This window comes from Carcharodon carcharias, chromosome 3, assembly GCF_017639515.1.
Source record: "Carcharodon carcharias isolate sCarCar2 chromosome 3, sCarCar2.pri, whole genome shotgun sequence".
NCBI classification, from domain to species: domain Eukaryota; kingdom Metazoa; phylum Chordata; class Chondrichthyes; order Lamniformes; family Lamnidae; genus Carcharodon; species Carcharodon carcharias.
The window spans coordinates 67,515,231-67,541,591 of record NC_054469.1 but is presented as its reverse complement, the minus strand read 5'-3'; the positions used below and the strand labels follow the sequence as shown (position 1 = coordinate 67,541,591).

The window sequence follows — 26,361 nt, the reverse complement described above, 5'->3', positions numbered from 1 at the left end:
ACCAGGACTGCTCAAGGCAGCAGTTGGCCCGGAAAGCAAAGAAGATGGCAGCCCCCAAATTTAGTGACGCCTCTCTGCAGTGCCTGCTGGATGCAATGGAAGGCTGGCGCGATGTCCTCTACCCCCGGTCTGGCTGCAGGAGATCCATCAGAGCCACCAATCCAACCTGGGAGGTGGTGGCCGTGGCGGTCGGTGCTACTGGAGCACAGAGGAGGTCAGCCATCCAGTGCAGGAAGAGGATGAATGCTCTCATCCATTCTGCTAGGGTAAGTCAACCACCTCATCACTCTCAACTCATAAACCCATCACACATCCACAGGGGTCTCACAACTCAAGGGACAGCTCACACACATCCTCACATCGCCATCATGCTTATACCTCCTGGAGCTCAGGTCTTCATCCTGTCCGTGGCTTCGCTCACCACACAAACATTCCACACAGTGCATTGTGTCCTGCTCACGCTCTCTCCATCTGTTTTCATGCAGGAGAAGCTGGCTCACAACAGCGGGGAGAGGTCACAGACCCAGGGTGGAGTGGCCCACATTAAGCCCCTCACTCACTTTGAGGAGTGTGACATCGTGCTGACTGGTGAGGACATGAACCGTGCCTGAGGCGACGGTGAGTCAGCGGCAAACACCTACATGAGGATCCTGCACCACATCATTCCTCCCTCAACGCAACTATGAGTGCTCTCTCTCCTGCTTTTGACTCTGCTGCCATGCAATAATTATCTCTACATTGGTTCACAGGGAGCTCTGCCAAGCGACTGACGCCCTCAGCCAGCTAGTTCCTCAGTTCCATCCAGGACCTCACCTCCAGCCAAGAGGACACTTCCTCCATTGAAGAGCTGGAAATCAGTGTCACAGCGCTTACCCACATCCTCCACCAACTCAGAGACATATACCTTGATGGAATCTAGATCTAGTGTAGGCTCGGGTTCACAGTCTGGTCGTCACTGCACAGACACGTGTCCATAGCAGGAGGGGCCAAGTTCAACCGAGCTCCCAAGCACTCGCAGGACTGCTGGGGAAGAGGCATCTGTGAGGTCCAAGTCAGATGACGAGCCTCTTGACTTGGACTTCCAACTCATCGGGGAGAGTCAGCAGAATGTGGGGGAACATCACATAGAGCTGTCGGAAGCCCTCAACAGAGCGGCACATGAGTCGGAGGAGTGCACCCGCCTGCTCTCCGATGAAGCAGTGCCCACATGTGCACATATGGAGGTCTCCATGGGAAGGCTGACGGACACCATGGAGACCCTGGTCCAGCAGAACGCGGAGATGCGCACAGGCCTGCACTCCATTGCGGTAGCCATGGGTGAGTTCCTGCAGTGGCAACACGAAGGGAAATGGGGCACCTTGACATCCCTCCAGGTGCTCCTTCCTTTCAAGGAGTCAGGCTGAGGACTCCGGGCACCCAAAAGGAGGAGGAGCGGCGTCTGGAGACCCCTGGGTCATCCACTCAGGAATCTCAGAGGCTGTCTCCGAGTCCCCTTTGCCTGTCACCCCATGAACCTCATCCTCTGTCACAGCAGCTGGCCCACTCGAGGACAGCCAAAAGCAAGCTGGGGCCTCTAAGGCCTCATCTCGCCAGAGGATGGATGCCAAAGTCATCAGAAGCAACAGGGTCAACCATTGCACAGGCTGTCTCCATCCCTGTTGTGAATGTCAGGGCAGCACCTAGAAGAAGTGTTAGGCCTAGGTAAGTTAAAAAATTCTGATCACAAGCGGTTGCATGGGTGAACACATTTTGTCACTTTATAATCTGAAAATAAATGCACTCTCATTGAATAATATGTAGGTTGTCTTTGAGTTTCATTGACAGGCTTTATGAGCCCTCCCACTGCATACCACTCCAAATATCCAGGAATATTTCATAGTCAGTCCTACCCTTCTTTGAATGAAGCCTCTGTTATTAGCACAACATCATATTTCCATGTAGCTATCTGTGCCTGCAACTCACCAATGTTATTTACCATGCTCCATGCCTTCACATACATGCACAATAACCCTAATTTGGACTTAATTCCTTTCCCTGTTACAATGAACCTACCTAATACCTTATTATTTCAACTCTAGTACTACCTACTTCTCCCAGTATTCTTTGCACCTTGGTATCCCTCCTTGGTATTACGTCCTCAATCCCTGACAAGTTAGTTTAAACCTTTCCAGTAGCACTATTTCTGTACTCACTTGCATGTGGAACCAGGAATAATCCAGATGTTATTACTTTGTTGTCCTGCTTGCCAATTTCCTACCTTGCTCCCTAAATTCTGAGTGCAGGAACAAATCCTTCTTCCTACCTATATTGTTGATACCACTGTAGACCACAACTGCTGGCTGTTCACCCTCCCTCCTCAGCGTTCAGTGACATCCTTGACCCTGACACCAGAGAGGTAACATACCATCCTGGATTCATGTCGACAACTCTTAAGCTGCAGGGTGACCACATCTATAAATGTGCTATCCATAAAGCTCCAACCTCGCAGATGTGCTGCAGTGAAGCCAGCTGCTCCTCAAGCTCTGAAACTCTGGGCTCGATCTGCTGCAGCTGATGATGCTCCCTACAGCTGATGACACTTCCTGCACATATGATTATTCAGGACACAGGGAAAGCCCTGTAGTTCCCACATGGAAGAGGGTGTGCACTCCAGAGGTTGAGCTTTCTTGCCAATCCCCTATCTATTAGGTAATGAAACTTACTACTCAAAAAAATAAAGTCTCACCAGCTACTCACTGTGTAAGTGAAGATTCCATTTTTACAATACTAGGCTAATAAATGTTTTTTTTTACTGACTCCTTAGCATTTACTTCTCCATGTGGGGAGGGAAAAGAAGATTAATTTATAAGGGGCAGGATTTTCCCCTCATTGGGTGGGCGAGCCCGGGAGCAGCCGCGAAATGGTCCCCCGCCCGCGATCAGGCCCCAACTGTGATTTCACACTGGCTGGCCAGTTAACAGCCAGCACAAAACGCGCGCTGAGAACCTCAGCGCTGCTGGGATGGGGCCTGGAGGAGCATGAGCACTGATGTTTACATGGGGGTGCACTGACTGAAAGCTCCCCAAAGACACAGAGCTGCCTCAGGGAGCTGAAGATTTTTTTAAAATGAAAAATGAAGAATCAACAAATAATATAAATATGTTCCCATATGTGACTCAGTCACATGAAGAGGATCATGTTAAAAATTAGTTTTTAAAAATGTTATTTTTTTTTTATTCACTGTGGGAAACCTCATCCCGCCCGTGGATTAGGTTTCGCAAAAAATGCAAAGGCCACCTGGCCTTTTCGCCTACCCGCCAAACATAAGGTTGGACGGGCAACAGAAAATTCAACTTAATTATTGCTTACGGGCCTTAATAGGCCTCTTAATTGTTGGCGGGTGAGCTGCCGCCGAAATATCGCGCAAGTGTGCAATGGTGTTGGGATGCTCGCCTGATGTCGTTGTGCACTATTTCAGGCTCGGGCATGTTGGGCACGTACCCGCACGCCGAACTGAAAATCCTGGCCAAAATTGCAGTCCACGCCTGTTGTTTTTGCTAAATTATCCAATAGTTCAAATTTGCCTCTTGCTCAAATTCAATTGATATTAACAATTAATTAAATTAAATGACTGAATTAAGGGATTGGATGCACTTTTTTCCCTTTTATGCTACTTCCAAATATTATCAGTAATGGAATAATGATCACAGAAGCAAAACTATCGCACGAAAAATGTTCACTAAATGTGTAGGCACTGAGAACAATGGAGTAAATACCTATACATATTTATCAAAATTTTAAGTGTCTCAAGGTGTATTGCATAGTTAATGTAAACTATAATGATCATTCCATGTAATTTTATAAGGCATTAATGAGAATCATTTTCAGATCTCAAAGAAAATATGGATACTAAATTCACACAATTCCAACAGACTGCCTCTATAAATCTCTGCCAAGTGTCCGGCAGAGTAGCTGAAAACTTTGCTGGCACCCAGGTGTATCAGGTCCTTGCGTTCATTGGGAGTTTTTAATGGCAGAGCCCACCCACCCTCCCGATTCAAACAAAGCTGCTAACATAAAGAAATCAGGGCTGGGGGCAGGCATTCCCTCAACTTGGAGCTCCTGCTTCCCCAACTCTAATGGCGTCCAGCAAAAGGTTTGGAGGCCAGTATGCTGAAGATACTAGTGTCCAGAGAAATTTTAAAATATTTGCTATAAATCTTCTTTATAAAGGGATAAGAAATGATTTTTTAGGGAGCAGGCCTATGCAACCCCACCCTCCCCTCTTGCCACACTCCCCTCTTCCCCCACCCTACCCTGGAGTTGATTTTCTGTAGAAGTTTTCTTGATCATCCACTATAATTAGGTGGGAGATTTGCGATAACTCAGGAAATATTGCTCAGGTGCTACTTCTATCATTTTCCACCGATTTTCTTTGCCAGAGTTAGAGTGAATGATCGATCCAGAGATATCCCTAAAAAATCAAACTTACTGGTATAGGAATTGTGGTTTATATTGATTAGCTGTAGTTTTGATATACTTAAATGCATTTATTGTATTCTTGAATGATTTTGCATTCTAATACAGAGTGGGCCTTGCAGCATTTTAAAAATTGTTTATGTTTTAATTTGTATTTTCATGCTGTACATTAGATTTTCAAGGAACAGCTCAACACCAGAATTGTACTAGTTGCTATGGAAACCTGGTCAGTTGACAACAAGTTCACCATAGATGTGAACCCTCAGGTAACTCTACGAGAGTTTATGAAGTACAGGAGAGATTTCATTAAAGTGAAGAGTGATGCCATTCATCTATTTTCGTAAGTAGCTCAATAAAATGTTTTCTTCAACAATGTACCAGTATATTAAAGTTAAATCTTCATTACAATTTTAAAGATCTTTGAGAAGTCTAAATTTCATTCAGTAAGATTTTTTTTATTTAGGCTGAAATGAGTTACATACTGATGTCATTCAGATATCATGTGATTGGAACATGTATTACAACAGTAGTAGGCAATTGTTTTATTGGTAATATTTTGTTCTTATGATTATACGCTAACCTAAACGATGGCCACTTCCTTGAGGCATGTTCCAGAAACCAAGGTCAGCAAAAGAGCATCTTACCAGGAAAAGACCTATGAGGAATCAACTTCCATGTTAGCCTGGAAGTTGCCTGCTCATTGTAGGCCTTTTAAGAAGTCTAAGAGCAGTAAACTGGATATTTTCCTAAGATAAAGTCTGGATATATTTGTGATGCTCTGAGTGAACTACCAGTGCCAGGCTCAGAACAACTGCTATTCCAGGAAGATGCTAGCTTTTGCACTCCAGCAGAAGAACAACTTTGACATCAACTAACAATTAGTTTTGGAAAGTAGCTGTGACTTGCACAAGTTGGATTTATGTACTGCTTTTAACATAGAAGATGCCGCAAATTGTTTTACAAATGAATAATAAAAGGAATAGATAGGTCTTGCAAAGTAAGTTAGAGACAGAAAGTTGAATTTGTGGGTTTTAAGGAAGTTTGTGAAGGAAAAGTCAAGCTTTTGGGAGGTTAAGGGATTTCTGGAGGGAGCTCCAGAGAGGGGATTGAGAGAGATGCATGGGATGCTGGAGCTGGAGGACTGAAGGGTCTAGGAATGGATGGATACTCAAAGAGGTTGCAAAAGTAGGGAACTGCGATGTCATGGATAGATTTGAATCTGAAGACAAGAATTTTCAATTGGATGTGTTAGGGGACAGGTATCTATGTAGGTGAATGGAGGCAGGAGTGATGGATGAGCAGATGCTTAGTGCACGACTGAATGCTGGTAGCTATATTTTGGTTCCATTGGAGTTTGTGCAAGAGGGACAATAGAAGGCCAACAAGGTAAGTATTGCAGTAATTGACTCTGGATGTGACAAAATTGTGGATGAGCTTTTGCATTGACTGAGGTAGGAATGGAAACAGACAATGTTACAGATATATAGACAAACTTGGTGATAGAAAGGATGTAGGGTACGAAGCTCAGCACAGGGCCAACTGGGATGCCAAGGTTGTACACAGTTTTGTTCTGAGTAGTTGCGGAGGGAATTGACATCAATGGCAAAGCAGCAGAATTTATGTTTGGCACTGAATAAATGCTTGGGGTGTCCTCATGTTTAACTGAAGGAAATGATGGCTCACTCAAGATTTTATGCTGGACTCAAAGTGAGCTGCAAAACATTTTGTGCTATCAGTGATGTCAGGAGTTTAATATCTCTTCCTCCATCACAGTTGTCTTTACATCAAACATGCTGGATATGGATTTGGGGATCCATTGCTTAGCCATTGTGAGATCAGCATAGGGTAGTTTCTCTTCCTTTCCTTAGAAGGACAGAACATGATGATACATGTAATTGAGGTAGTATTGTTGTTATATTTAATAAGCACTGCTAAGCCCCACAATATTTCTGTATCTTGTGGCAAATGGTAGAGATTTTTTAAAACAGTTTTCCCCCTCCATCCCCTGTCCACCTCATTCCTTTTTTTATGGTTTTCAGCTTTAATGAGTAAGTTAACTCTTCATCTTGCTTGCTCAATAACTATTAAAATCCTCATTGATAACAAGAAAGAGATGCCATTATCCTTAAGTCCCGTCTGGATTTTTGTGGTAAACTGTAGTGTGATGTTTCAAGAAACGTATTGGTATATTTACTTCAGGTTTATAGATAAATAATCCCCAAATCAATTACAAAGGATTTGGAAACTTAATATATAATTAAAGATAGAATTATGTTTTTTTAAAATTGGTAACTAGTTAGCCTCCCTGCTTATTAAATGTGATATTCTGTCAAAGAGGACTGTATTACTAATGAGAAGATTGCTAATACCTAAACAATGCTGTCATGAATTATCCTCAGACGCTATAATACTGGTTTGCTTTGAAGTGATATTGTACTTGAAATGAGATCTGATCTCAATATTGTAAGGCAACAAGGTAATCCTTGAAGATTTATACTCTACCTTTTGATTATGTATCACAGAATGTGATTTGCTTTTTTAATCACTCATCACATTGTCCAGATTTGGAAAATGTTGAGTTAGCCATCACTCTATTTTTAATTTAAAAGCAAAATACTGCGGATGCTGGAAATCTAGAACAAAAACAAAAATACCTGGAAAAACTCAGCAGGTCTGACAGCATCTATGGAGAGGGATACAGTTGACGTTTCGAGTCCCTTTGACCCTTCATCATAACTAAGACATATAGAAGTGAGATGGAATATAAGCCGGTTGAAGGGGGTGGGACAGGTGAGCTCGATAGGGGGCCAGTGATAGGTGGAGGCCAAGAAGAGACTGCCAAAGATGTCATAGACAAAAGGACAAAGGGGTGTTGACGGTAGTGATATTATCTAAAGGATGTGCTAATGGGGACATTAAGGGAAGCAAGCTAGTGGCAGATGGCCCTAGTGAGAGTGGAGTGGGGGATGGGATCAAAACGGGCTAAAAGGTGGAGATGAAACAATAGATCGAAATAAAATAAAAATAGGAGGGAAAAGAAAAAAATTGTGTAAAAAAGTTATAAATTATTGGAAAAAGGGGGATCGGAACCATGATCTGAAATTGTTGAACTCAATATTAAGTTTGGAAGGCTGCAAAGTGCCTAGTCGGAAGATGAGGTGCTGTTCCTCCAGTTTGCGTTGAGCTTCACTGGAACATTGCAGCAGGCCAAGGACGAACATGTGGGCATGAGAGCAGGGTGGTGTGTTGAAATGGCAAGCGGCAAGGAGGTCTGGGTCATGCTTGCGGACAGACCGAAAGTGTTCCGCAAAGCGGTCACCCAGTCTGCGTTTGGTCTCTCCAATGTACCGGAGACCGCATTGGGAGCAGCAAATGCAGTAGACTAAATTGGGGGAAGTGCAAGTGAAGCACTGCTTCACTTGAAAGGAGTGTTTGGGCCCTTGGATGGTGAGGAGAGGGGAAGTAAAGGGGCAGGTGTTGCACCTTCTGCTTTTTAATTTTTCCTTTGCTAATACAATGACTTTCAGTACATACTTACAATGCTGATTCTTATAATCAATATGCATATATGTGAAACTTGATCTACTGTCTGTCTGCCTATCCTCATTCTTCAGTAAAGCTTGTAATTACATCTGCCCCTATATGTAGTTACTGACGCCTCGATAGTGCCCTATTTTGGTGTCATCAGTAAAGTTGACAAGCTCATTTCCATACGCAAGTCATGAATGTACAACAGTAACAGCAAGACTCCAAACACTGACACCTTTAGCGATATAGCCAACTACTCTCCATTATGCTATTAACCACCATGTATGATATATCCAACTGATATTTTAATAGCCAGGGGCTGTTTTTGTGTGCTGAGTTTCATCCTCTGCTTAGTGCACCATGTAACTGCTTCTTTCACAGTCAAATGCATTAGTTTATGAATAAAACAACAATGATATCACCAGCTTGAACCTAATGTAAGCTCTGGCATCTTTAGATCTTTTGAGCATCTGACTACAATTGTCATATGAAAGCCTCTCAGTTATGCTATCTCTTTCTGTAGTGATTGTTCCTTTTTGAATCCTGGCAGTATCATAGATCAAAAATAACATTCTTTCCAATGATTACTAATGTTGCTCTGTTGTTCTTCACAAGAGTCAACAATGGTTTTGCTTATGATCCCAACAATGGCTTTGCTGATGGAGAGGAAAAAATGCAATCGTTAGCAGCCTGAAATGGTGGAATTACATGGCAGGACCATGTATTGTGGTCTATGAAGAAGAGTGATTTTCAAATTGAGTGATGAATACTTTTGAAGATTTATACTACTGGATGGCATGGTGGGCTAGGATACTTCTCTCACCTCAAGAAACTGAACTCAGATCTAGTCCAGACTTAAACCATGAAAACACTTCTCTTTTTGAAGCATGTAAGGGACCTAATGTGAAATTATTTAAATCAGTCTTAATCTAGTTTGTGTTGGGTGCACATCCTCCAGATGAAAACTCCTCTAATATGTCATTAAGTGGTATTAGTTGAAAATCTCATTTAACTACAAGGCCTACAAGAATGTTCAGCATGAGAAATGGAGTGATAGAGTAGGACTATTGGAAATGAGGTACAGGGTAGATTGTTGGTGTAGTGTAAGGAAAGCCCTACCTTGCATTGAAACATTGCTGCAAGAATGCTTCATGCTGACATAGCACCATTGTAAACACTGCTCCACCGTAATTAGTCTGGTAAGATCCATATCACTCCCTCCCATAATTTTTATTTTTATTTGAATTCATGCTAATCTCAATAAAAGGAGGTGGATGAGGAAGAAAGTAAGGGAGAAGGGTTGGGAGAATGGATGCAGAAGAAGGGACACTACCTCAGTGTGGAGCTGGTGAATTCTCAGTGAAGGAAGATGGAGGGATGGAGAGGGAGAGAGTGGAAATAGAGGAGGATGAACAGGAATACAGAGTGGAAGGAGATAAGGAGGGACAGCAAGGAAAGGAGGAACAGGACGGTGATAGAAGGAAAAAGGGATAAAAGAGAGGGGGAGCAAGATAGGAGGTGGCGATAAAGAACCAAGGATGGGATATGTCAGCAAACTCTCATAATGCAGGGTATGCAGTGTAGCCTTCTCCCCACTGTGCCTGGTTCTCTGTATCCCAGTGGGCCACATATTTGCCTTAGTGAGGTGGAGGGAAAAAGTTGCCTTCCAAATGCAGGATACAAATTTAATCCCAGTGGGAGGTTTTGGTAAGAGCAGGTTTCCCATGGCAGGAAAGGGCTTGTGCCATTGGGTTGCTGGTGAGTGAGAAGACACTTCATCGCAGGACGGCATTGCTAAGGTGGTTTCAATGCTAAACCTAGCAGAAGCAGGGAAGGCTGTGGATCGTCTGCATTGTAATGGGAATGAAATGAGGAGAATGTCGGCCTCAGGAAAAGTTAACTGGCAGTTGAAGGAGCTGAAGGCACTAGAGGTGACTGAGAATAATTCACAAATATGTATAAAACAGTTGGGTAAAATATTGATTTATTAATGTATAAATTGTTGATTATTAAACTTGGAAAAAATGCAATTAAATTTTGGATTAACCTATTTTAAGCGATAGGAAGGGAATGAGAGAGGTTGGGCAAAGAGTGTATTTAGAGTGCAAAATGTTACCAGTACAAAAAAAAACTGAAAAAAATTATTTGAGTAAAAAGAAGTTAAAATTCATCTAATCTACAGATCTCAACAGATTAGAACTGACACAGTACAATACATCATGGCAGTAAGATCCTGTTCTGCTCCACACTACCACCCAGTGCCCTCAGTGTGGAAGTGCAGGCAGAACCGACCAATTCTTCAAGTATTACAGCATCACAATCTGACATAAACTTTCCATAATGGAATTGGAAATCCTATTAAAGTAATTGCCATAAAGTATTAAAATCATTTAAAAATATATATTCACCTACTCAAATTAAATTAAGTTTTGTTTTATTGCATTTGCAGGTAATATTTTAGGTATAATAGGTTAGTGGAATCCTTGGAGTTATGGCTAAAAAGGCAATTTATGTTCCTTCCCTGGGCTTTCCATCAATCTTCCACCAAAGTCACAGTGGGAATTTGGGAGGCAATGTTACAGATTGGGAGAACTTCTGCAGTGCTTCTAGCTGTCTAGCCTTAAACCAACAGCTAATGTGAGTCACGTAGTGTGACACCTTTAACAATGCAAATATGTAACACTGAGTCACCTGCAGGAGTAACAGCCACTTAATGAGGTTTCAATGAAACATGTGCCTCACTCACTGAGCTTAAATTATAATCCATGTGAACATTGGAATTTATAATGGAAAAGTTTAAGAGAAAATTTGACAAAAATGTTAAATGGCACATACAGAAATTGCATGCAGACAAAAGAGCTTTCATATATTATAAATATAAAATGTGTATATATAAGTTAAATTCAATAAGTTAATAAATAGTATCTTACTCCTGGTCACAATGCAACCTAACTGAGCTGTCAGCAGTCCATTCTTGGATCCATGTGGTGGGTTCACCATATTTTGATTGCATTGAAATGAAGGTAATGACACCTGCAATGTCAAATCATTATTCCTTTGATATATCTTTTGAAATATATCTGAAGTTAAAGACTGTTTTCTTTATTTTAAGGGGTACTATGTTTAAAAGTAGCCAGAGTGGAGTAGCATACGTTGGTGGGATTTGTACGCAATCTAAAGGTGGCGGAGTGAATGAGGTAAATCTTCTGTTCTACTAACATTTAAGTTGCCATAAAGCAATTGCAAGGTGGGCTGTACCAATGCAATGGTGAGATGCAGGTTCAGTTTCCTGTGTCACCCGGTTGCCATGCTGAGTTGTGTTGCTTTGATAAACGTTAGAACTGAGACCAACTGCCTCCCAGTGAACCTCTGAGAGCAGCTCTATGAACATAAGTACAGGAATAGGACATTTAGCCCCTCAAACTTGTTCTGCCATTCAGTAAGATCAGGGCTATCTGTGGCCTAATGCAATGTACCTGCCTTTGTCCCATATCCCTTAGTAGCTTTGGTTAGCATAAATCTATCTATCTCAGATTTAAAATTAACAGTTGTCCTAGCATTAACTATCATTTTCAGAAGAGAGTATCAAACTTCTTTTACCCTTTGCATGTGGAGGTTTTTCCTAACTTGACTCTTGAAAGACCTGGCTCTAATTTTTAGGCTATCAGTTCCCCTTAATATCTTGAAACTTTGATACAATCAGTCCTTAGCCTTCTAAAGTGCAAAGAATATGATCCTAGTTTGTATAATCTCTCCCTGTAATTTAACCTTTGGAGCCCAGTTATATTTCTGATAAATCTATGCTATACTCCCTCCAGGACCAATAAAGCCTTCCTAAGATATGGTGCCCAGAACTGCTCACTGTACTCCAAGGTATGATCTAGCCAGGGCTTTGTATGACTGCAGTGTAACTTCAACCCACTTGTATTCTAGTCTTCTAGCAATTAAAGTCAGTATTTCATTAGCCTTTTTAGTTATTTTTTGTACCTGGTTGTCAGGGGGGCTGGTTAACTCAATTGACAAGATGACTAGTGTGTGGTTCAGTTCAGTTCCTGCTCCAGCTGGGGTAGACTTGGGACCTGTCTCTGCCATGCCCTGGAGAGTGAGAGGCAGTGGCAAAATACCACTCTCAAAAACTGCCAAGGTAAATAGCTCAGCATAGAGTATCAGCAGACAATGAGCCAAGAACCTACCTTTGGTTAGAGCACATGTGGAATGGACCTGTTTGTGATATTTTAACAACCTATATACACTGACCCTTAAGTCTTTTCTGAGTAGCTTTCACACTTGCATCCTTGCCATGGATAGTAGATGTGACCAAAAGAAAACAGGGACCTAAGGACAAAAATTACCTCGTGATCATAATGCCACTTTAGTAAAATCTATTAAGTGAATATGTTTATTTTAGTAATATTTAGTGCCTTTTATTTTGCCAGATTCATGACAGTTTGTTAAAATATGCTTTTATTTTTAAATAGTTAAGAAATTAATTACCTAGCAGTCAGCCTCAGCTCCCTCCAAATCAGTCTGTTATACTGTCTACTGCAGCAAAAGCTGCCAGGCAGCAGGTATGCAGGAGTCAGCTCTTATCCCTTTCTTTCACGTTTAATGTGGCAGTAATGCTATTTGTTTTCTATTATTATTTTTAAATTAAACTTTTCAATTTGTTGATTATTGCTAGTAGTTGCAATATTAGCAGTTCACTGCTAAGTGTGCTAAAGGAATGCATCCGTCTCCTTTAATTTAGCAGCAGATTAGAGGCCACAGGGGAATTTTAAATATTTTCTGTTGTGTTAAACAGTAGCAGACAGTTCAGTGGTACGTGACTGGAATGTCTGAGCACAGTCCAGGAAATCTAAGTACACCTTTACTGTAAATAGATTAAGTTACATAAGCTGTACAATTGTAGTACGTGGCATTGTGTGCAGGATTGTTTGTTACAAGACTGCAGTGTACAATCAAAGCAATGTGCAGATTTACTGCATGGACATGCAGATAAACCTGCTTCTATTAGTGAAGTTTGCAAAAATATACTTGACAAGGTTGAGGAATGAAGTAGTTTGAAAGGCTACTAGCATTTTAACATAAAAGCAGAGGTGGATGTTGAACCTCAATTTTAAATTGTGCAAGGTGAAACATTATTATTCAGAGCTCAGGCTTCCAAATTTTCAAAATAGCAGTTAAAACCTGTTGTGTGTGAAAAAATTACGTGTGTTATTCACACTCATCATTTTGAAGGATGTATATTTTCATAATGACAGCTGTGAATCAATTTCTGACAGCACCTGCCCAAATCTTAATGATTCAATGGTTAGGTTCCTAAAAAATAAAGAGCAACAAAAAATTTATTTCATATTTTAGAGATTCTGTGAGCCCAATTTTAACCCCTTCAAAACCCATTCACTTACGCAGTTAAAATCAGACCCTGTATTTACAGTCATAGGAAACTAAAAGCATAACTTTAGCTATTTTAACACCTGATTTGATTACTGCTTTTTCATTCCTTTTACAATTACAATAATAGACACAGCAAAAGTTAAATACTAACTCCAAATGTTTTGAAAATCTGATATCCTGAGTTTCGATTCCGGTGGAGGGAGGCACTGCATTTTTGAGATCTACCTCCTGATACAGGCAGGTATTTTAGCAGTCCATTGGGGCACCTTTCAAGGTGGCATCAGCCAGCTCGGGAGTTGGAACTGCGCTGTAAGTCTTTCTCTTTGATGTTGAGTTATTAGTGCCCCATTTCTGCTGAGCAGAGCTATTGAAAAGCTTCCCCATCCTGAATGATTATAACCGTTCCCGCCAAGAAGTAAATGACCAGCAGTTGATTGGTCGCATGTTTTACATCCCACCCAAATATTCTTTCTCATAAAGGAAAACCTGTTGGGTGTAAAATGGGCAGCTGACCCACAGCCATTGTTTTTGTACATGATGAGAACATTTTAAATAACACAACAGAAGCAATGAAAAATTTATACCACAGAAAGAGGCCATGCGGCTGATAAAGGTCTATTCAGCCTATTCCCACTGTAGGTTACAACACCTCAAGTGCATATCCAAATGAGTTTTATCTGTAATGAGGGTTTCTGCTTCATACACCCTTTCAGTCAGCTCCAGACCCCCCTTGCCTCAACTTGCCTGTAATCCTTCTACCAATTACTTTAAGTATTTGTTCTCTGGTTATTGACTTCTGTTAATGGCAATAAGTCCTTCCTATACACTCTTTCCAGGCCTCTCATAATTTTATACACCCCAGTTAAATCTCCTCTCAGTCTTCTATGTTTCAAAGAAACCTAAGCTATCTTTCTCTATAGTTAAAATTCTCAACTTCTGGCAACATCATTGTAAGTCCTCTCTGTATCCTTGTTAGTTCAGTCACATCCTCCCTGTAATGCGGTGACCAGAACTGTATGCAGTTCTCTGGCTATGATGTAACTAGTGTTTTATACGGTTCTGTGCTTTTATACTCTAGATTTTGGTCAATAAAGAAAAGTATCCCAAATGTTTTTTGACCAGCTTATCTATCTGTCCTGCTACCTTCAGGGATCCGTGGACATGCACTCCAAGGTCCATCTACACTTTTTAGAATCCTACCAGTTATTGTGTATTCAATTGCCATGTTTGTCCTCCCCAAAATCCTCTTAATGTCTTTTGTAGTGAAGAAACTGAAAACTGAAGAGTTTGCTATATTTTTTTTTAATTGGAGAGTCATTACAGACGATGTCTGATGCTTTGTTTCAGTTTGGAGCTGCTGGTGCAATGACTGTCACACTTGCTCAGAGCCTGGCCCAGAACCTTGGCATCTTCCCAGATAAGAAAAGAATGAATGGTAAGTTTTCACAGTGATTCATGAATGTCTATGTTTAAGAGGGATCTTCTTTTTAAAAATTTAATATGATCTGTGTACACCAAATCTTTGTTCCAGAGAAACAAATCTTTATTTCAGATAAAGTAAAATGGTCTTTCTTCTTATTGCTATCTCAGTTATGTATGTACTCATGATTTTGTCAAAGGAGATGGAAAAATCTTTTTTATGAACCTAAAAAGCAACGTATATAGGATAAAGGGATATATAGGATAAATCTGTGCATTCTGAAATGTGAAAAATTGTCAAGAAAATGCTTCAGGTCCATTAGTGCTTACCCTATGTACTAGATAGTGCCACCTGATGCACTGTGCTCAGCAACTGTTAGTAATGCAAACTCCTGGGATTGGCAAAGTGAAGCTACAGAGAATAACAGCTGTTGGCAATTGGAAGAAAACTTAGAGAAATTTATGCCTGACTTCATAAGATAATCAACATGCTGCAGGAGATAATGATTATTCATAACACATCACTAGGCAAAATAAATGAATCCACACACTTCCAATATGCCAAAATTTGTTAAATATCTTCTCAAATATGTAGTGGCCCCATACTTAACACATCCATCATTAACCCTTTACAGCAGAGCATTAGGTTCTAAGAACAGATGTACTTGCTGCCATTTGTTCTGTTTCTAGCCACTTCAGAAGCAGGTCCTCTTATCCTACACTGAGTATCTATTTCATATCTCGAAATCTACTACATCTATTCCTTTCCTACTTCAAAAAACCTAAATCATATTCCCACTGAGCCTATTTTTTCTCCTTAATAAACAAGATAAACTGGCCGTATCCTTCTATGTGATCTGAGTATGAGATATTATCCTAGCTTTACTCCTCTACATCCTCTTCTGAATCTCAATACCCATCGCCAAGTGCAAAACCCAAAACTAGTCAAAATGGGGATGAAATCCATCTTGGTTGATCATGCAACTGGGTGGTAGTGAATCGGAAACCACTTTTACATTCCAGCCAATTTTAGTTTTCATTGGAGTCAGTGGAAAAGAAAATGGGGTGGAGTATTGGATGGACTGCCAATTCCCTATTGCCTCAGCCCCAAAACTTCGTTTCACTGGAACTTAGCAAAATTCTTTCCTCTCAAAATATTTTAATAATTGTTCATTACTTTCTATATTTTAATGATGATTAACCAATACCATTCGATGGCCCAGCATTCCTAATCTGTCTTCATGCCTTTAAATCAGGTTATAATGAAAATAAAATACTGCAGATGCTAAAAATCAGAAATAAGAACAGAGAATGCTGCAAATATTAAGGCAGCATCTGTAGCCCGAGAAACAGAGCCAATGGCCAGAATTTTCCAGCCCCTCACGCCAGCAGGATCTTCCTGTCCCGCCGATGTGAATGGAGATTTCAATGGCTCACTGGCCCCACCATGGGGTGGTGGGGGTGGCGGTTGGAAAATTCCGGCCAATGTTTCAGATAGATGACCTTTCATCAGAACTGGAAAATGTTATAGATGTAATGGATTTTATGCAAGTAAAAAGGGAGGGAAAGGTGAGAAGGGGAAACGAGTAAAAGGGTGGAAGATGGGGAGATTGAATGACAAACAGAATGATGCTGCAAGACAAAAGGGAATGGTTATGGGACAAGTAAAGTCACAAAAGATAGGTCTAAAGGAGGTATAAATTGGGAAATACTGCAGCAAAATCATTACTAAGAACTCCTGTCTCAAAAAATAGGATCAGAGTTTATGATCTGAAATTCCAGAAGGCATTTGATGAAGTGCCACATCAAAGGTTATTGTAGAAAATAAAAGCTCATGGTATAGGGGTGACATATTGGCATGGATAGAAGATTGGCTGGCTAACAGGAAGCAGAGGGTAGGCATAAATGGTCTTTTTCAGGTTGGCAAGATGTGACGAGTGGTGTGCCACAGGGATCAGTGCTGGGACCTCAACTGTCTACAATTTATATAAATGACTTGGATGAAGAGATTGAAGGGATGGTTGCCAAATTTGCTGATGACACAAATAGATTAGGAAACTAAGTTGTGAAGAGGACATAAGGAGGCTACAAAGAGACATAGATAGATTAAGTGAGTGGGCAAAGATCTGGCAAATGGAGTATAATGTGGGAAAATGTGAAATTGTCCATTTTGGCAGGAAGAATAAAAGAGAAGCACATTATCTAAATGGTGAGAGATTGCAGAGCTCTGAGGTGCAGAGCGATCTGGGTCTCCTAGTGCATGAATCACAAAAGGCTAGTATGCAAGTACAAGAAGTAATTAGGAAAGCTGATAGAATGTTATCATTTATTGGGAGGGGAATTGATAACAAAAGTTGGGAGGTTATGCTTCAGTTGTACAGGGCACTAGTGAGACCACATTTGGAGTATTGTGTACAGTATTGGTCACCTTATTTAAGGAAGGATGTAAATGCATTGAAAGCAGTCCAGAGATGGTTTACCAAACTAATACCTGGAATGGGTGGGTTGTCTTATGGTGTAAGGTTGGACAGACTAGGCCTGTTATCCACTGGAGTTTAGAAGAGTAAGAGGCAACTTGATTGAAACCTATAAGAACCCTGTGGGGTCTTGACAGGGAGGATGTGGAGAGGATGTTTCCTCTTGTGGAAGAATCTAGAACTAGGGGTCACTGTTTAACAATAAGGGGTTGCCCATTTGAAGAGAGGTGAGGCAAAATGTTTTCACTCAGAGGGTTGTGAGTCTTTGGAACTCTCTTCCTGAAAAGGTGATGGAAGCAGAGTGAATATTTTTAAGGCAGATGTAGATAGATTCTTGGTAAGCAAGGGGGTGATAGGTTATTGGCAGTAGGTGGGATGCAGATATCAGGTTACTATCAGATCAGCTATGATCTTATTAAATAGTGGAGCAGGCTCGAGGGGCTGAATGGCCTACTCCTGCTCCATATTCGTATGAAATTGTTGAACTCAATTTTGAGTCTGGAAGGCTGTAAAGTCCTTAACTGTGCCTAAGTGTCTTCCTCAAGATTACACTAAGCTTCAATGTAACATTGTAGGAGGCTGAGGACTGAGAGTTCACAGTGGGCATGGGGTCAATAATTAAAATGGTAGGTGACCAGAAGCTCAGGGTTCCATTTGCAGACTGAAAGAAGGTATTATACAAAGTGCTCACCAATTTGCCTTTGGTCTCCCCAGTGTAAAAGAGACCACATTGTGAGCGGTGACTACATTATACTATATTGAAAGAAGTACAAGTAAATCACAGTTTCTCTTTGAAAGGTTTTTGGGGCCCTGGAAATGGGAATGGGAAGGTCAGAGTTAAAGGACAGATGTTGCATCTCCTGAACTTGCACATAAAGGTATGGTGGAAAGGAAGTGTATGTTGGAATGATTAAGAAGTAGGACAGGGTTTCACAATTAAATATCTTTTTCTTATTTTTTGCTTTTAATTGCTTCTTTTGTATTTGTTGTAAAACAATTGGAATGTAAAACACAGAATATAAATCCATATCAACCAATCCTTGGAAGATTATTGATGAGATAGGAACAAAAGGAGACATTTGGACTGATGCATAATTAATTGTATGAATAATTGAGTGAGTACCAAGTGGAGGGTCAAGTGAAATATAACACAAATTAATGGTGAATGCAAAAGGCACGGAGAATTGACGGTAAATGTATGAGCAGTGCCTGAAGAATTATGTAGAAAATTAATTATAATCTTTTAATTAAGAGCCAAGTGCAGTGAGATAACATACAATTTTAGTGCATCAAATGTTTTCCCACAGGGCACTTTCATGAGTCCCAAGTATAGTTTAATGCAAGAGCAATACAGTCACATAATCCAGAAATGCCTTTGTCACCATTTAAGCATTTTAAAAAATGATTTCATGGGATATGAGCAATGCTGAAAAGGTCAGTATTTGTCGCCCATCCCTAATTTCCCTTGAGAAGATGGTGGTGAGCCCCCTTCTTAAACTGCAACTGACCATTTAAGTGTCTTTCCATTTGTTCATTTTTCTCCCCTAATTTCATGATTTCCCTACTAATTGTATTTAGTCCTATTTCTGTTTTCTTATTTTCCCATTTCATTAGATGGGCATGGGTGAACATGTTCAGAAACTTTTATTGTGAATTTTGTATGTAAACAGTAGATTTCAAATTTCTTTGACCCTAAAACAAGTGTGTGCATCCACAGCTCTAAGGTCCCTTTGTGAGATGTTTTCTTCTGGTCTTGAGCTAAAAAGAGTGGGGGGGGCAGAATCATCCTAGTGTTTGCATTAAGTGGGGAAGTGGACGTGAAAAAAGTTGTTTTATGCGCCGGCTGCAATGTTGGGTTTTCACGCCGTATCGTCCCTTTCCCAGTGCCTCATTAATAATGCATTCTCAGGAAACACACCGGATCACTGGGATACACCCACAGTCATCTCAGGTCTTCAGTAACCCGGGCGCCATATTTAAAAGGCACCCCTGCACAGAGCTAGCACTCTCTAAGGGATCGAAAGCTGCTGGAAAGTGAAGAAACATGCTGCCCCCAAATTTAGCGATGCCTCCCTCAAGTGCCTACTGGACGCAGTGGAGGCCCGTTGTGAAGTCCTCTACCCCCGCTCTGGGTGAAGACCAACAAGCAAGGTGACAAATCCAGCATGGGAGGCAGTGGCAGTGGTGGTCAGCGCCAATGCCCTGCAATAGAAGACAGCCACCCAGTGCCGAAAGAGGATGAATGATCTCCTCCATTTGGCCAGGGTAAGTCACTCTCCTCATCATTCTCAACTCACACACTCACAAACCCATCACACACCCACAGGGATCTCAGTCACTGCCAATTCAAGGAACATCACCATCCACTCTCTCACACATGCCTTCATCTGCCCTGAAGATCCTGTCCTCATCCACCCATGGCACCACTCACCACCCACACATGCCAGGCATCCTTCTCATCTGGCCGGGCAGGCATCTTGCTTACACTCTCTCCATCTGTATTCATGCAGGGCAACTGACACACAACAAAAGGGAGAGGTCGCAGACTAGCAGGTGAATGCCCGACATCAAGGTCCTCACAGGCTTTGAAAATAGAGTCATCCAGCTGGCCAGTGATGATCTGGACTGTTCCTGTGCTGAGGTCGGCGGCGCTCAACCAAGAGAGGACCCAACAGCGCAACTTCCATCACAAAACCATGCTGTGAGTGAGTTCCCCTGCCATGCACTAATTATCCCTCCCTTCTCTTTCAGGCACATCTGCGAAGCAGCTGAGGAGGACAATGAAAGGGACCCTCGGCTCAAACCCCGAAGACAACTCAGAAGAAGAATCTGATGACAGCCTAATTGAAGACCCATCATAGCGCTCACCCATGCCCTCCACCTACACAGAGACACACAGCTCGACAGCAGCTAGTTCTAGAGGAGCCTCGGGTCACAATCTAGTGAGCACATTGCACAGTCTGATCCACAGCAGGCGGCGGCAGGGACTTCCAAGGTTTCTAGCACTCAGAGGACTGCTGGAGGCCAGAAATCTGCTGAGTCTGAATCAGATGCAGTGCCTCTGGACTCAGTCATTCCTCGGTTTCTGGAGCTGCAAAGACAAGCTTGGGAACATCAGAAAGGGATGTCCGCTGCACTCCTCAGATTGCAAGGCATAACAGAGGAGTCCATCCGCCCTAAGTCTGAGGTGATAGTGTTGGCTTTCCAACACACCATGGTCAACACTGGTAGGATGGCAGCTGCCGTGGAGCGCTTGGTCCTGGACATTGGCCCTGCACTGCTGCAGGAGCTGCACTCCATCACTGAGGCACTTGCAGGCATCCATCAGTGTCAATGGCGAAGCATCTCGAGCTCACTCCAGCTGCCCCTTCCTCTCAAGGAGTCAGCCAGGGGCCCTTGAGCGCCCATAGAGAGGAGGATCAGCAGGTGCACATCCCAGGGCCATCCATCCAGATGACTCTGGGATGATGCGTCATATAAGCTTGGTGGCAAAAGTAACAAGCCTGAGGATTGGGAGCAGTTTAGAATTCAACAAAGGAGGACCAAGAGATTGATTAAGAGGGGAAATGGTCACTGGCAGAGGGCGGAGGAGCTACTGCCCTCATCCGGAGCGCTGCGAAGAGCCCGCAGAGATGACAGGCAGCTGCTGCGCCGACGTGAGGTCGCTTTGGACCTCCCTGCTCCTGTAGGTGGATGAGCACCGAGCTGGGATGCTTGGTGCCCAAACCATCTCCCACACAGGCATGACTAGCCGAGGTCAATGCCACTGTGAGGACTTGCAAGCCCGAGTGCAACCCCAGGAGGCCCTGATTGTTCTCCTGGAGCAGCCTCTCTCCCTAGAGGAAGCATGGCGCTCGGCCATGAGGCTCATTGCATTGCTGATGCTTCCCGTGGACTCTTCCAGCATGGGCACATGCCTCGCAGCGCCTCATGTATCTCCGGCCAGATCCTCCCACATAGCCTGCTGCACTTCCGGCATTTGCTGCCTCACGGATGCCTCTAGAGGCACATCATCAGCCACCAACCGAGCATGTACCTGGCCCCCAGCAGTCCTCCGACTGCCGACACCCTGGGCACTCTCTGTCTCTGCCTGCACCTCAGGCTATTGTGAAGTGCCCTTACTGCTGTGACACTAGCCAAAGATCTAATTCACACTGAGGAGCTAGTACCTGCGCTGGTGCCTGCCTGGCAGAGATGTGTGATGCTGATGAATCGATTTCCTCTGGGCCCTCAGGTGTGAGAGGTGGCCCCTCTGCCTCCTCCTCCCAGCCCTGCTCTGGTGATGCTGAAAGGAAGAACAAGGACATTTGATTAGTTACAGTGTAGACAATGTCACCTTACACGCCACTGCCCTGGATCATTATGCTCTCATCCTTCCATAATCAATGGTCAACCCATGTTGCAAACTTCAGTCACTTAGCATTCAGCAGTGCCATAGCTTTTGGGACACACATGGTGACCTGAATGCTCGGCAAACATACCTCCCTGTGGCACCCCAGCCTCACTGCCACCGGTGGACCTGGGCACATGGCGCCTCTCCAAATCCATGGCCTGCTGCTCAAAAGGTGTCAGGCCTGGCTACCACCTGTCCGCATCTGCTTGGTGGAATTGTGTGTAGTCTTCTCCTGAAAAGGAGACAGGAGCATTGATTAGTCTAGCCCGACCTAGATTCCCATCACATCCCTGCCACCCCAACATTGCAGGACTCCAGTTCTTTGTTACTCCACAGCTGCTGCACACTCACCCAAAGAAGCCAGGGCTGACCTGCGCTTGCCCAAATGCTGCCTCATTCATATTTGGCACCACAAGGTGTAAGTAACCTTGCTAAGCAAGGAGGCACAAGCACGTGGAATGAAAAGGCTAGCAGATGGATTGGTGCTCCGCAACTTGGAAGTCCCCCTCCCTGCATGTCAGCACCCTGACTTTGACATGCTTGGCTATTCCAGCACTATGCCTAGGTGCAGACCCTTGAGTTTCACCCCCATTCTTTATTCTTGTTGTCGGTGTCACACATGCTGCGGGTGCAGAACCCATCTTAGCTCAACCCACTAGGGGTGAACTAGGCATGGGCAATATCTGCTGGCCCACCCAGCGAGGGATACATGCCGTGAAGGATTCAATGCTGTAACTTCACGCAGAGTTGCTGGGGGAGGGGGTGGCGACGGTTGGGGATAAAGGGTGACGGCTGCATTAAGTGACCTCAGCCAACATGGTACTCACCCTTCCCGAGTGCAGGAGGTCGTTGAATCTTTTACAGCACTGGACCCATGTGCGTCGCACCACATCATGGGAGCTCATACTCTCGGCCACCTCCTCTGATGCATGTTTGGTCAGGTGGGGAGGCCTCCGCTTCCCGTCCCTCGGAAGCAGGACCTCCCACCATGCTGCCACTTCCTCCAGGAGGGCAGCTAGGCATTCATCTGAGAAACGAGGGGCATACTGCCCCGCTGCCCTACCCTCCTGCCTGGCCTAACCTGCTGGCCTACCCTCTGGCCTGGCCTGCCCCGCTGCCCTACCCTCCTACCTGGCCTAATCTGCTGCCCTACCCTCCTGCCTAGCCTACCCTGCTGGCCTACCCTCTGGCCTGGCCTGCCCCGCTGGCCTACCCTCCGGACTTGCCTGATGCACAGTAGCCCTCTGCTGAGCTCTTCTGCTGGCCATTGTGAACAGCCTTGCAACGGCCGCAAGGCTTTCATTTAAACAGACTGCCAGGTCACCATTGGACCTGGCAGTCTGTGCATGCCCGCTGCCGCCTGCTCACTCCCGCTATCCTCAGGAGTTGAGAAAGACGCTGGGCGGGCCTTAATTGGCCTACCCGCGTAAAATGGTGGCGCAGACCCAATCGCAGGTCACTCCCGCTCGGCCCGCCCAACATAGGATGACACAACGATTGGCTGGGTGGTTAACAGTGAGGTTGAGTGTCTTGGGCTACAGGAAGATGTAGATGGGATGGTCAAATGGGCAGATAAGTGGCAGATGGAATTTAACTCTGAAAAGTGTGAGATGATACACTTTGGAAGGAGTAATTTGACAAGGAAGTATTCAATGAATGGCATGACACTAGGAAGTTCTGAGGAACAAAGGGACCTTGGCATGTGTGTCCATAGATCCCTGAAGGCAGAGGGGCATGTTAGTGGGATGGTGAAAAAGGCACATGGGACACTTGCCTTTATCAATCGAGGCATAGATTACAAAAGTAGGGAGGTCATGTTGGAGTTGTATAGAACCTTGGTGAGGCCACAGCTGGAGTACTGTGTGCAGTTCTGGTTGCCACATTATAGGAAGGACGTGATTGCGTTGGAGGGGGTGCAGAGGATTTTGCTTGGGATGAAACATTTAAGTTATGAAGAGAGGTTGAATAGACTTCGGTTGTTTTTGTTGGAGCAGAGAAGACTGAGGGGCGACCTGATCGAGGTGTATAAGATTATGAGGGGCATGGACAGGGTGGTTAGGGAGCAGCTGTTCCTTTTAGTTGAAGGGCTGGTCACAAGGGGACATAAGTTCAAGGTGAGGGGCAGGAGGTTTAGGGGGGATGTGAGGAAAAACATTTTTACCCAGAGGGTGGTGACTGTCTGGAATGCACTGCCTGGGAGGCTGGTGGAGGCGGGTTGCCTCACATCCTTTAAAACGTACCTGGATGAGCACTTGGCATGTCATAACTTTCAAGGCTATGGGCCAATTGCTGGTAAATGGGATTAGTTAGGTAGGTCAGGTGTTTCTCACGTGTTGATGCAGAATCGATGGGCTGAAAGGCCTCTTCTGCACTGTGTGATTCTGTAATGGGGAAAATTCTCCTGAATGATTTGGGTGGGGGAAACAAATTAATATTTCCAAGTTTGCTGATGACATGGAACTTGGTGGGAATGTGAGCGATGAGGAGGATGTTAAGAGGCTTCAAGGCAATTTAGACAGGTTGAGCGAGCAGGCAAATACATAGCAGATGCAGTATAACATGGATAAGTGTGAAGTTATCCACTTTGGTAGGAAAAACAGAATGGCAGAGTATTATTTAAATGGTGATAGATTGGGAAATATTGATGTACAAAGTGACCTGTGTGCCCATGTACACCAATTACTGAAAGCAAGCCTGCAGATGCTTGCTAACAAGCTAAGAAGGCAAATGTTATGTTGGTCCTCATTGCAAGAGAGCTTCAGTACAGGAGCAAGGATATGTCACTGCAGCTGTACAGGGCCTTTGTGAGACCACACCTGGAGTATGTGTGCCGTTATGGTCTCTATACCTAAGAAAGGATATTCTTGCCATTGAGGGAGTGCAGTAAAAGTTCACCAGACTTTTTCCTGGGATCGCAGGATTGTTGTTTTAAGAGAGATTGGATCGACTAGGCCTGTATTCACTGAAGTTTAGTAGAATGAAAGGGGATCTCATTGAAATGTATAAAATTCTGATAGAGCTGGACAGACTGGATGCAGGGATGGTATTTCCTGGCTGGGTGTTTAGAACAAGGGGTCACAGTCTCAGGATATGGGATCTTGGCCATTTAGGATTAGGGTGAGGAGAAACCTCTTCATTCAGAGGGTTGTAAAGCTGTGGAATTCTTTACCACAGAAGATTGTGGAGGCCAAGTCACTGAATATATTTAAAAAGGAAATAGATATATTTCTAGACTCCAAAGGCCTCAAGAGGTAATGGGAGAGAGGGACGTATTGTGTTGAGATAGAGGATTAGACATGATCATATTGAATGGAGGTACAGGCTTGAAGGGCCAAATGACCTGCTCCTGCACCTATTTTCTATGATTGTAATGGTCACAGACCAGCTGTACAGCCAGCAAGTGGAAGCTTTGCAGTTGGCGTAGTTGACTGCTTGTTGCCGTGGAGATCTAAGCACCATATGAGTGCAGTTGATGGCACCCTGCACCTGTGGGAAACCAGAGAGATCTGTGCAAATCCCAGCGTGCTTGCTTCCTGGCTTTCCTGATCCCAGCCAAAATGCACAAAGTTCTGTGCCTTTGCAAAGATGGTGTCCATGACCTCCTGGATACACCTGTGCGTGGAGGCTTGCGAGATCCCGCACAGGTCACCTGTGGGGCCCTGGAAGGAAGTACTGGTGTAAGAATTGAGCACTGTGGTCATTTTCACGGCCACAGGCAGCGGGTGTCCTCCATGCCCCCATGATGCTAAATTCTGCAGGAGGTGGCATATGTGACTGACCAGTACCCTAGACATGCGCAGTTTTTGGTGACATTGGTTCTCAGTCACCTGCAGGGATGGCAGGCGCCATCCTTAGACCCTGGATCTAGCAAGGTGCCTACGAGCGATGGCTCCCTGTGGATCCTCAGCTGCATGCACAGCAGGCCCTGCCGCCCCTTCAACTTGAGGGAGGTGCTCCTCTTTTTGTCAAGCCAGGCGCCTCCACCACACCCTTCTTCTCCGTTTCTGTGAGCCATCTAGCATGCTACTAAATCACCAGACTTTGTGATTCTGATGTTCTCCTCCTGCTGGATCAACCAGAGAGACACATGGGTTAGCATATGTGTCATAAGAACCTCTCTTGGTTAAGTCTGAAGGCCCCTTCACATATGCAGGAGAGTTAACATTTCGAGTCTGTATGACCCTTCTTTAGAGCAGCTCTGAATAAGGGTCATACAGACTCGAAATGTTAACATTGTTTTTCTCTCTCCACAGATGCTGTCACACCTGCTGAGTTTTTCCAGCATTTTCTGTTTTTGTTCCCCCTCCCCTGCCCTGTCCCAGCCTCACCCGCACTGGAGTCCTTGCCCTGGCACCGCACTGAAAACCAGCCAGGAAAAAGAGATTTGCCTGTGTCCCACCCCCATCGAGTGCATGGTGCATAATCCTTGATGTCCTACAGGTGATGCTCGTGAGCGCTGCGCAAAGTTGTGTGCACTCACCTCCGAATTCTCCTTGAAGTTAACGTCATCAGGCGCACGGCTTTTAAAGGCAGTCATGAAGCATGCCATTCTGAATTCACACCGATGTGGGGGGTAAATTTGATGTGGGGGATGATTCCGTTCAGCAGGGCTTATAATAAGATGCTAAATTATTGAAATTAGGTTCCTGATGTGTGGCGGTGGGAAACGTGGCCCGCCATTGACAGGCG

At 43.9% G+C, this 26,361-nt stretch overlaps 1 protein-coding gene across 1 annotated transcript in view; it reads left to right on the top strand.

Annotated features, from left to right (window-relative positions):
- adam22 (ADAM metallopeptidase domain 22) overlaps window positions 1–26,361 on the top strand; it is a 473,836-nt gene that overhangs the window by 233,670 nt on the left and 213,805 nt on the right. The window contains exons 11-13 of the mRNA XM_041183951.1: window positions 4,632–4,798; window positions 11,099–11,183; window positions 14,731–14,818. Coding sequence (XP_041039885.1) covers window positions 4,632–4,798; window positions 11,099–11,183; window positions 14,731–14,818 — 340 coding nt within the window. The remainder of the gene's footprint in view (window positions 1–4,631; window positions 4,799–11,098; window positions 11,184–14,730; window positions 14,819–26,361) is intronic.